Raw genomic sequence first — 11975 nt, 5'->3', positions numbered from 1 at the left:
TGTCGGCAGCTCGCTCGCTCGCCCTCCCCACTTTGTCGGCAGCTCGCTCGCTCGCCCTCCCCACTTTGTCGGCAGCTCGCTCGCTCGCCCTCCCCACTTTGTCGGCAGCTCGCTCGCTCGCCCTCCCCACTTTGTCGGCAGCTCGCTCGCTCGCCCTCCCCACTTTGTCGGCAGCTCGCTCGCTCGCCCTCCCCACTTTGTCGGCAGCTCGCTCGCTCGCCCTCCCCACTTTGTCGGCAGCTCGCTCGCTCGCCCTCCCCACTTTGTCGGCAGCTCGCTCGCCTGCCCTCCCCACTTTGTCGGCAGCTCGCTCGCCTGCCCTCCCCACTTTGTCGGCAGCTCGCTCGCTCGCCCTCCCCACTTTGTCGGCAGCTCGCTCGCTCGCCCTCCCCACTTTGTCGGCAGCTCGCTCGCTCGCCCTCCCCACTTTGTCGGCAGCTCGCTCGCTCGCCCTCCCCACTTTCTATTGGTCGCTTGCTCCCTATGGATTTCACTTTCTAAATCTTTCCATCCCCCCCCTTTTCTCCTTGATTCTGACCACTAAATTCCCCGTCTCAAGAGTTTCCAAGTTTCTTCCACTCTCTCTTTAGATCGTCCGTTTTACTCATTTCTCTAGGTTGCCCTCAAAGTACAAAATGTATCGCAGTGTAGTAAGAAAGTAACTCTTGGTATTCTGTGTGCGGTTGGTTAGTGGTTAATAGCGCTGGATGTGGTGACAATACTTTGCAGAATGAATGCTGGTAACAATGTGTCCCCTCAGGCCTCCTGTTACCTGAAGCAAGGCAAGTACAAGGCGGCTGAGCAGCTGTATAAAGATATCCTCACTCAGGCTCACGTTAAAGAGTTTGGATCTGTTGATGGTGAGTTCCTGCTCCCCTCATGGCAGCCAGCTTATTATCTGTGACTTCCTCTGCTCACTGTGCCCCTGTCTTCCTCAGATGATCACAAGCCAATCTGGATGCACGCTGAGGAGAGAGAGGAGATGAGCAAGGTGAGAACATCTTTTTCTGTTGTGGGTCCACGAGAGACCACATTTTTAAGCCAAATAAGACACTCTCATGCAATAATTAACTCCCTACAAAGGGAAATGTGTGTTTTATTATGGGGTGGTGTTGGTTCCAGTCTGTTCCCTCAGAGTGCAGCATCTCTGAATCTCTACAAAGAGGAAAAAACGGCATCTTTGTACCAGTGTGAGGAAGGCAAACACCAAGAAATGGCTAATTCAGCCTCCTCTTCTTCCTTTACAGACGTCCCACAATGACAGTACCCCTTATTCAGAGTACGGAGGCTGGTACAAAGCCTGCAGAGTCAACAGGTATGTAACTCACATGCCCTCCCTGCGGGTGGCCCCATCACGCCCTCCCTGCGGGTGGCCCCATCACGCCCTCCCTGCGGGTGGCCCCATCACGCCCTCCCTGCGGGTGGCCCCATCACGCCCTCCCTGCGGGCGGCCCCATCACGCCCTCCCTGCGGGCGGCCCCATCACGCCCTCCCTGCGGGCGGCCCCATCACGCCCTCCCTGCGGGCTGCCCCATCACGCCCTCCCTGCGGGCTGCCCCATCACGCCCTCCCTGCGGGCGGCCCCATCACGCCCTCCCTGCGGGCGGCCCCATCACGCCCTCCCTGCGGGCGGCCCCATCACGCCCTCCCTGCGGGCGGCCCCATCACGCCCTCCCTGCGGGCGGCCCCATCACGCCCTCCCTGCGGGCGGCCCCATCACGCCCTCCCTGCGGGCGGCCCCATCACGCCCTCCCTGCGGGCGGCCCCATCACGCCCTCCCTGCGGGCGGCCCCATCACGCCCTCCCTGCGGGCGGCCCCATCACGCCCTCCCTGCGGGCGGCCCCATCACGCCCTCCCTGCGGGCGGCCCCATCACGCCCTCCCTGCGGGCGGCCCCATCACGCCCTCCCTGCGGGCGGCCCCATCACGCCCTCCCTGCGGGCGGCCCCATCACGCCCTCCCTGCGGGCGGCCCCATCACGCCCTCCCTGCGGGCGGCCCCATCACGCCCTCCCTGCGGGCGGCCCCATCACGCCCTCCCTGCGGGCGGCCCCATCACGCCCTCCCTGCGGGCGGCCCCATCACGCCCTCCCTGCGGGCGGCCCCATCACGCCCTCCCTGCGGGCGGCCCCATCACGCCCTCCCTGCGGGCGGCCCCATCACGCCCTCCCTGCGGGCGGCCCCATCACGCCCTCCCTGCGGGCGGCCCCATCACGCCCTCCCTGCGGGCGGCCCCATCACGCCCTCCCTTACTCTGCAACTTTCATCCAGCCATTCTCTCTCTTTACAAATTGTGGAAATGTTTTCTTGGATTTTGTTGCCTAAAATTGTTTCTCCATTTTCTCAATCACGTCACTCTCTGCACCCAAGCCGAACGCCCATCAGAACATGATTTTAATGCAGTCACTTACAGCCTTAGGAAAACGTTAACACACTCAAATATAGAATCAATATAGAACAGCTTTGTATTAAATCCACTACATTGAAATGAAACTGAGATTCCCAAACTGTTTATTGAGATGAGTTTGAGGTTCTCCATAGGAAGCTGTACATTAATCCTGTGCCTTTCTCATCCACCGTTTCCCAGCCCCACTGTTAACACTACGCTGCGCAATCTTGGTGCACTGTACCGGCGTCAGGGCAAACTGGAGGCCGCCGAGACATTGGAGGAATGTGCAGTCCGATCACGCCGACAGGTAGTAGAGATAAAGTTTCAGAAGGTGGCACTGTGTAATATTCATAGAGTTCTATACGGGGGTTGTTGCCATAGCGCTGTATGCCAGAGATGTATGTGGGGGTTGTGTATTTATTACTGGTATTTATAAAGCGCCAACAGATTCCACAGCGCTGTACAATTAGTGGAGAACGTACAATATACACAGACAAATACAAGAGGTAGAGAGAGCCCTGCCCGTAAGCTGATATCTAGCCATTGGGGCTCTTTTATACAAAGTGCTTAGCTAGATGGCCCATGAGCTTACGATCTAAAGTATACCGTGGGGATTTGAGACAAAAGGTAGGTAGCAGGGGGGAAATTTTGAGGTGATGGCTGAACGAGTTAACAGAGAGAAGCAGCTATTGGTAAGATGTTAGGGGAATGACGAGGTAATTGAGGGAGAATCTCAAACAGCTGCAGGAGCATGCTGTATATTTAGGGGGATCCTGGGTGGGTGGAAAGTTGCTGAGCTCCACTGAGTATGAGTGTGAGATGTGGCCAGAGATGGAACAGTTGTATGAAGGTATTCACAGCTGGGAGGAGACTAGGAAGGAGGGGGACTCCATTATCTCCCAGGCAGAGGGGAGGTATTGCATGTTTGTATATGGGAGTGTCGTGCATTTAAACACCTTTTGTCATTGGTCTGTAATTTTATATTGTAGTTCCCCACAAGGTCCATGTGGGAGTACTCCTTGCATGGGGACCTGCATAAAAGGCCAGTGTGGCTACCAATAAATCAGTTCCTGCTTACCCTCAACATAGAGCCTCGTCTCGTGTGTGGGGGAAACGGCTGTATCTACCCTGGGGATTGCTATATCGCTATACTCCCCTGGGATTATAACCACTCGCTCTTATAAGAGCTGTTCCTGCTATACTCTCTGGAGTACGAGAGGTCTGCCCACTGGATGCTGGATCCTGGTCTTGGGTCCTGGGTGGGTGGAGGACGGCGAGACCACAGCCAAGCTGTAACGCTGGACGTGGGGACTACGTTGCTGATGGTGTCTGGTGGAGTGCTTGGAGTCCTCAGTGAGCACTAGGAGCATCGATTGGTGTAGGCACCCGGTCGGGGTGCTAGGTGGTCCGTCACAGGTTGTCATAGCGGTCTTCAGGGTTCACTTTTGGAATTTTCCATTAAGTGTTAAAACCGGCAAGTAAAGTGTTTTTTTTTTTTTTAATTGTGTGATAACCCAGAGTTTTAGAGTTAATAGCTAAACCAAACAGCTTTGTGAAGACCAAGGATCAAAACAAGTCACAGCTAAAATTCTGGAAATGCAGCAATCAATTAGATATTTGGATTAAAGAAAAGATCCAAACTTTGATAATCCCTGGAGCAATGTTTAAATCCATTATTAAACAAACTGATAATGATACAACTGAGACTCTGCCCAGAGAAGTCTATCCAACACAAACTGTAAGAATGGCATTAGGCAGAGAAATAACCATGAGACTAGATGGAACAACCTGCAGCATGCATGGGGTATCTTAACCAACAAACGTGTGAAAACGATTCTTCAGCCCGATGACACGAAATTTTGACATTTTATTCTCCAAAATCCAGTGTGACAGTCATTACTGCTCATTACCATCACCAGAGTGAAGCACGGCTGTAGCATACTGTGGTGACTATTTTCATTAACCCTGACCGAGAAACTGGCTGGAATGGAGGGAAACTGGATATACAAGACAATTTTTGAGGAAACCTGAGATGCTTTAGGCGGAGGTGAAGGCTTACCTTCCAGCAAGATAATGACTTTAAACCAACCAATGGTTAAAACTGAAGCTGCATGAATTAAAATGGTCCAATCAAAGCCAGGCCATAACTTACTTAGAAACTCCATTTTACCAGGCAGAGCTGAAGCCGATTCAGCAGAAAATGATCAAACATAGACCCAGATGTGTAAAGCTCGTAGACTTACCCCAAAACAATTAAAGCTGAAATAAAAGTTAGCATATCCACTAGGAATCATAACCAGTAGATGTCTTTTCTGTGTTTTAAAAAAAAAATATTTTACAGCACAGATTTATACATGTAAATTCAGTAAATCATAGAGAGGTGAGTGATTGGATTATTGGGAGAGAGTTCATTCAGTAGATCATTGTGTGAGGTGGGATTATAGAGAGGGGTCATTATTTAGATCATTGTGTGAGGTGGGATTATGGAGAGGGGTCATTATTTAGATCATTGTGTGAGGTGGGATTAAAGAGAGGGGTCATTATTTAGATCATTGTGTGAGGTACGATTATGGAGAGGGGTCATTATTTAGATCATTTGTGAGGTGGGATTATAGAGAGGGGTCATTATTTAGATCATTGTGTGAGGTGGGATTATGGAGAGGGGTCATTATTTAGATCATTGTGTGAGGTAGGATTATGGAGGGGGTCATTATTTAGATCATTGTGTGAGGTAGGATTATGGAGAGGGGTCATTATTTAGATCATTGTGTGAGGTACGATTATGGAGAGGGGTCATTATTTAGATCATTGTGTGAGGTGTGATTAAAGAGAGGGGTCATTATTTAGATCATTGTGTGAGGTACGATTATGGAGAGGGGTCATTATTTAGATCATTTGTGAGGTGGGATTATAGAGAGGGGTCATTATTTAGATCATTGTGTGAGGTGGGATTATGGAGAGGGGTCATTATTTAGATCATTGTGTGAGGTAGGATTATGGAGGGGGTCATTATTTAGATCATTGTGTGAGGTGGGATTATGGAGAGGGGTCATTATTTAGATCATTGTGTGAGGTAGGATTATGGAGAGGGGTCATTATTTAGATCATTGTGTGAGGTGGGATTATGGAGAGAGGTCATTATTTAGATCATTGTGTGAGGTGGGATTATGGAGAGAGGTCATTATTTAGATCATTGTGTGAGGTGGGATTATGGAGAGAGGTCATTATTTAGATCATTGTGTGAGGTGGGATTATGGAGAGAGGTCATTATTTAGATCATTGTGTGAGGTGGGATTATGGAGAGAGGTCATTATTTAGATCATTGTGTGAGGTGGGATTAGGGAGAGAGGTCATTATTTAGATCATTGTGTGAGGTGGGATTATAGAGAGGGGTCAGTAGATCATTGTGTGAAGGTAGGATTATAGAGAGGAGTCATTATTTAGATCATTGTGTGAGGTGGGATTATGGAGAGAGGGGTCATTATTTAGATCATTGTGTGAGGTGGGATTATGGAGAGGGTTCATTATTTAGATCATTGTGTGAGGTAGGTATAACGGGACTGCAATATTAAATCCCCAGATCTCCGCTGGTATAGAAGGTAAGATCCCAAATCCCCCAGTAACCAGAAGAAACACCATTCAGGGAGACAACTGCCAATTTAATAATGGCTCAAGGAGTTAACTGCCAACTGTCAACTTTTGAAAAATGTTCTTAAAGTGGTACATACATATTGAACTGAACAGATACAGGCATTTAAACAGCAGGGAGAAGGTTTAACTGAGGGCCCACAGGCAAATACATGAAAAATCCTTCACAATGGCCCCCCTTTTTCTCCCTGCTCCGGCAACTCGGTTGGACCTTTCCTGGTCCAATAGGGTTGACGGGTTTTTCCAAAGTTTTTAATCTGAGGCCAAGTTCGTTTGGCGCGACAGTCCATCAGCATTCTCGTTTTGCTTGCCTGGGCGATAATGAATAGTAAAGTCATAGGGCTGTAACGCCAGGCTCCAGCGCAGCAAACGGGCGTTATCCCCTGAGACCCGGTTGAGCCAAACTAGGGGATTGTGATCCGTGATGAGGGTGAAGGCCCGGCCATAGAGATAGGGTGTGAGTTTTTTGAGTGCCCATACCAAGGCCAAACACTCCTTCTCAATGGTGGCATAACTGACCTCCCTTGGCAACAACTTCCGACTCAGGTATGCCACCGGGTGCTCTCCCCCATCCTCTCCGATCTGGCTTAGTACTGCCCCCAGTCCAAACATTGAAGCGTCTGTGTGGACAATAAACCTTTTGTTAGGATCTGGGGTAACCAACACTGGAGCATTAACAAGAGCATTCTTTAGTGCTTGGAAAGCCACCTCGCATTCCGGGGACCACAGGACTTGTCGGGGTAACTTCTTTTTGGTCAGGTCGGTCAGGGGTTTGGCTAGGGCGCTATAGTCTGGTACAAAGCGTCTGTAATAGCCGGCTGTGCCCAAGAAAGCCATGACTTGTGTCTTGGTTTGGGGAGTGGGCCAATTGGCAACGGCCTCGATCTTAGCCGGCTCCGGCCGTTGCTTACCACATCCTACTCGGTGGCCCAAATATAGTACCTCCGCCATACCCAAATGACATTTGTCTTGTTTCAAGGTCAGCCCGGCCCCCTTTATCCTATCTAATACTACCCCTACATGTTCTAGGTGCGCTTCCCAGGTATCGCTATGGATGGCGATGTCATCCAGGTAGGCGCATGCGTAGTCCTGGAGACCTCCCAGTAATTGGTCCACCATCCGTTGGAAGGTGGCCGGGGCGTTCTTCATCCCGAATGGCATAACCCGGAATTGGTATAGGCCGAACGGGGTGATGAAGGCAGACTTGGGTATGGCATCTTCTGCTAGGGGAATCTGCCAATATCCCTTACATAGGTCAATTGTGGTCAGATACTTCCCTGCAGAGATACGGTCAAGCAGTTCGTCCATCCGCGGCATTGGATAGGCGTCAGAAACTGTTTTGTCGTTGAGTCGCCGGTAATCCACGCAGAAGCGGGTTGTCCCGTCCTTCTTTGGTACTAGGACTACCGGCGAGGCCCAAGGACTTTCCGAGTGTTCTATTACCCCTAGCCGAAGCATCTCATCGATTTCCTTCCGCATCCCTTCTCGGACTGCTTCCGGAATACGGTAAGGGGGCTGCCTCAGGGGTGCTTGCCCTGGAGTCTCCACCTTGTGGACGGCTAGGAGTGTGTACCCAGGCTCCTGAGAGAATGTGGCCTGTTTGGTTTCTAGCAAGCGGACAGCTTGAGCCCTCTCTTGTGGTCCCAGCTGTTCGCCTAGTTGGACTTTCTCTATCTGGGTCCTCCCTTCGTTGCTGCCCAATAGGTCGGGAAGAGGTAGTGTCTCTGTGTCTTCCCCTGCTGGTGCACAGATAGCGGTCACTTCCTCTGCCCGTTCCTGATAGGCCTTAAGCATGTTGATGTGAAAGGTTTGCTTCACATCCTCATCCTCGCAGCTAGCTATGGTGTAGGTGGTGTCGCATATCTGCCCTATAACTTTGTAGGGGCCCTGCCAGGCGGCCTGGAGCTTGTCTGTTCGGACCGGTCTTAGCACCATGACTTTTTGGCCGATCTGAAAGCTCCGGTGCCTCGCCCGTCGGTCATACCATACCCTCTGACGCTGCTGGGCCGCCCGGAGGTTTCCCTGCACCGCCTGGGCGAGTTCCTCCATGCGGTCCCGCAGTTCCAGCACATAAGGTACAACCGGGGTCCCCTCAATCTCCGTCTGACCCTCCCAGTGGTCCTTGATAAGATCTAAAGGCCCCCTCACCCGCCTCCCATATAGGAGTTCGAAGGGTGAGAATCCGGTTGATTCCTGCGGCACCTCTCGGTAGGCAAAGAGAAGGTGTGGAAGGAACCGCTCCCAATCCTTGTACGCCCCCGTGAACGACTTCAACATTTGCTTTAGCGTCCCGTTGAAGCGTTCACACAGGCCATTAGTCTGGGGGTGGTATGGGGAACTAGTCAGGGATTTAACTCCACAGACTTTCCATATCTGCTGGGTTACCTCGGCCGTGAACTGTGTACCTTGGTCGGACAGTACCTCCTTGGGAAAGCCCACTCGGGAGAATATCCGGACTAGCGCATCTGCCACCGTCTCAGCCTGTATGTTAGAAAGGGCCACCGCTTCGGGGTAACGGGTGGCGTAATCTACCACTGTGAGGATATAACGTTTGCCGGAGCGGCTAGGTTGGGCCAAGGGTCCTATGATGTCCACGGCTACCCTCGTGAACGGTTCTTCAATTATGGGCATGGAGACCAGTTTAGCCTTTGGGTGGTCTCCCTTCTTACCTATGCGTTGACATATCTCGCACGTCTGGCAATACGCCCGGACGTCATCGGATACCCCAGGCCAGAAAAAGTTCTGGGTTACCCGATATCCCGTCCTGCGTATTCCCAAGTGTCCTGCCAGAGGAACGTCGTGCCCAATTCTCAATAACTCCCGCCGGTATTTCCGTGGAACTACCAGCTGGCGTTTTTGCCTAGGCCCAGGTGTGTTAACCCGTGTCTCAGTGAGCCTGTACAAGCGGCCTTTTTCCCAGATAAACTGTTCCTTCTCTAACCCCCCCATTCCCCGCCTGGCCTTCTCTCGATACTTTCTGAGGGAAGGGTCTCCGGTCACTTCCCGCCCAAAGTCTTCTGGGGTGTCCCAGGGAAGGGGTTCTATAGTCAGGGGTAGGTCGGGTTGGCTTACCTGGGTCTCAGTAGGAAGCGGGTGGCTCTCGGCAGCGCGACTTTGTGCTCTGGTGGTTACTGCGTGGGCCTCTTGAGCGGTGGTTGAGGCGAATGCCGAAGTCAGGGGCCCAATGTCATTGCCCAACACGACTTCAGAGGGTAAGTCTTTCATTACGCCCACTTGAACTTTGCCAGCTCCCGCACCCCAGTCCAGGTGTACTTGTGCGGTAGGAATGCGATACACTCCCCCCCCTGCCACTCTCACAGCAATTGATTTCCCCGGCTTCTCCGATGCGTTAATGAGATGTCGTTGTACTAGCGTGATGGTCGCACCACTGTCTCTTAATCCCCGTGCTGTCTTGCCGTTAACCATGACCAGTTGGCAATGGTGTTTCCGATTGTCTGTGACGGTGGATTGCACCATGAGGGCTTCGTAAAGGGTGCCCAATGGTTCTTCCTGACCCAGCTCCTTGGGACCCCAAGTCGAATCTACACAATGGGCTGCTGCTGGTGGTTGCTGGTACCCAGGTCGAGACCAATTTGACCTGGTGTGGTTGACCATGGGGCAATTCTGTCGGATGTGACCCAGCTGTCGGCACCGGAAGCAACGTAGCTCGCTGACATCCTGTCGTGGGTAGCGAGAGTTAGAAGTCACCGGTCGGTTAGGGGGTTGGTATCGGGCTGCTGGTGGGTGTGATGGCACTGAAGGTTTTGGAGGTTGTACCCATGGTGCGACTTGGTTAGTTTTGCGAGTATCCGCATACTCATCCGCCAACTTGGCGGCCTCTGGTAGAGACAGGGGCCTGCGGTCTCTCACCCAGTCTTTGACATCCGCCTGGATATGGTTGTAAAACTGTTCCAGGAGTATCAGTTGCAAAATCTCCTCCGCGGTGGCGGCCTGGCTACTGTTAACCCAGTTTGAAGCCGACAGGGATAACTGGCATGCCCATTCCACGTAGGAATCTTTAGCGGTTTTGCGTGAGTCCCTGAACTTCTGTCGGTAGGACTCTGGGGTTACTGCATAACGGGCCAGGAGTGCTTCTTTAACCCTGGCGTAGCTATGGATCTCCTGTTCTGGTACAGCCCGGAAAGCATCAGAGGCTTTGCCTGACAGCTTTCCTGACAATATCGAAACCCATTCTTCCTTAGCTATCCGGTGCAGGTTACATTGTCGCTGAAAATCTGCTAAATAGTTATCAATCTCACAGTCTTTTTCGTCAAAAGCTTTAAAAGCGCTGAACGGAATTTTCTTTGTATCCGCTGTGTTGTACTCACTGTTTGGGGAGTGTGCTGCTTCCTGCTGGACCGCTGCCAGTTTTAATTGTAGCTCTGCGTCTCTTTTTTGTTTAGCCTCCTCCGCTAAAAGGCTCATTACTTTCAGAATAATGTCAGCCGTTGGGTTCGGACCGAATCATGCTAGTTTCTCCCTCATTTCTTTGTTGGCTGGTGATTCCTCCTCCTGAATCACTGGTGTCTCCATCTCTTGTACAGCTGGCATTGCTGCAACCAAGTTCTCTCGGTCTAGCTCCATTAACTCTGCTATAATGACCTGCTTGGTTTTGTTGCTAGCAATCCTTCCACGAGCTTCCAGTAGCTCTTTCAGTGTATCTCTTTTAAGCAGGGTGTACCAGCCTTCCATTCACTGTTCCCAGTGTCTGCTTGGAAAGCTTGTTGTAACAGAAGTAGAAGGGAAAATCCCGCCGCTGCCAACCAGTTGTAACGGGACTGCAATATTAAATCCCCAGATCTCCGCTGGTATAGAAGGTGGTAATATCCCAAATCCCCCAGTAACCAGAAGAAACACCATTCAGGGAGACAACTGCCAATTTAATCATGGCTCAAGGAGTTAACTGCCAACTGTCAACTTTTGAAAAATGTTCTTAAAGTGGTACATACATATTGAACTGAACAGATACAGGCATTTAAACAGCAGGGAGAAGGTTTAACTGAGGGCCCACAGGCAAATACATGAAAAATCCTTCACAGTAGGATTATGGAGAGGGGTCATTATTTAGATCATTGTGTGAGGTGGGATTATAGAGAAGGGTCATTATTTAGATCATTGTGTGAGGTGGGATTATGGAGAGAGGTCATTATTTAGATCATTGTGTGAGGTGGGATTATAGAGAGGGGTTATTGTGTGAGGTGGGATTATGGAGAGGGGTCATTATTTAGATCATTGTGTGAGGTGGGATTATAGAAAGGGGTCATTATTTAGATCATTGTGTGAGGTGGGATTATAGAGAGGGGTCATTGTTTGAGGTGGGATTATGGAGAGGGGTCATTATTTAGATCATTGTGTGAGGTGGGATTATAGAGAGGGGTCATTATTTAGATCATTGTGTGAAGGTGGGATTATGGAGAGGGGTCATTATTTAGGTCATTGTGTGAGGTAGGATTATGGAGAGAGGGGTCATTATTTAGATCATTGTGTGAGGTGGGATTATGGAGAGGGGTCATTATGTAGATCATTGTGTGAGGTGGGATTATGGAGAAGGGGTCATTATTTAGATCATTGTGTGAGGTTGGATTATGGAGAGGGGTCATTATTTAGGTCATTGTGTGAGGTAGGATTATGGAGAGGGGTCATTATTTAGATGATTGTGTGAGGTGGGATTATAGAGAAGGGTCATTATTTAGATCATTGTGTGAGGTGGGATTATGGAGAGGGGTCATTATATAGATCATTGTGTGAGGTGGGATTATAGAGAGGGGTCATTATTTAGATCATTGTGCTAGTGGATTGGTTTCCATGGAGATCGAAGGTATGTGGTCATGTTTAGGGAGTTTGTCCTGTTTCTGATTGTGGCGAAACCAACCTCGCCACTGGGCCCTGGAGAAGCCTGTTTGCTAGCCTCCTACCTACTGACTATGGCCCCTGGGTTA

General features: G+C 50.8%; 1 protein-coding gene across 7 annotated transcripts in view; it reads left to right on the top strand.

The window, feature by feature from the left end:
* The window catches only part of KLC4 (kinesin light chain 4), a 104232-nt gene that overhangs the window by 33556 nt on the left and 58701 nt on the right, over nucleotides 1–11975 (top strand). For all 7 annotated transcript variants that reach the window (XM_063444199.1, XM_063444202.1, XM_063444200.1 and 4 more), the window contains exons 8-11: nucleotides 761–860; nucleotides 939–991; nucleotides 1248–1315; nucleotides 2587–2695. In XM_063444199.1, coding sequence (XP_063300269.1) covers nucleotides 761–860; nucleotides 939–991; nucleotides 1248–1315; nucleotides 2587–2695 — 330 coding nt within the window. The remainder of the gene's footprint in view (nucleotides 1–760; nucleotides 861–938; nucleotides 992–1247; nucleotides 1316–2586; nucleotides 2696–11975) is intronic.

The sequence above is a fragment of the Pelobates fuscus genome, chromosome 2 (genome assembly GCF_036172605.1).
Source record: "Pelobates fuscus isolate aPelFus1 chromosome 2, aPelFus1.pri, whole genome shotgun sequence".
Lineage (NCBI taxonomy): Eukaryota > Metazoa > Chordata > Amphibia > Anura > Pelobatidae > Pelobates > Pelobates fuscus.
This window is presented reverse-complemented; position numbering and strand designations above follow the sequence as displayed.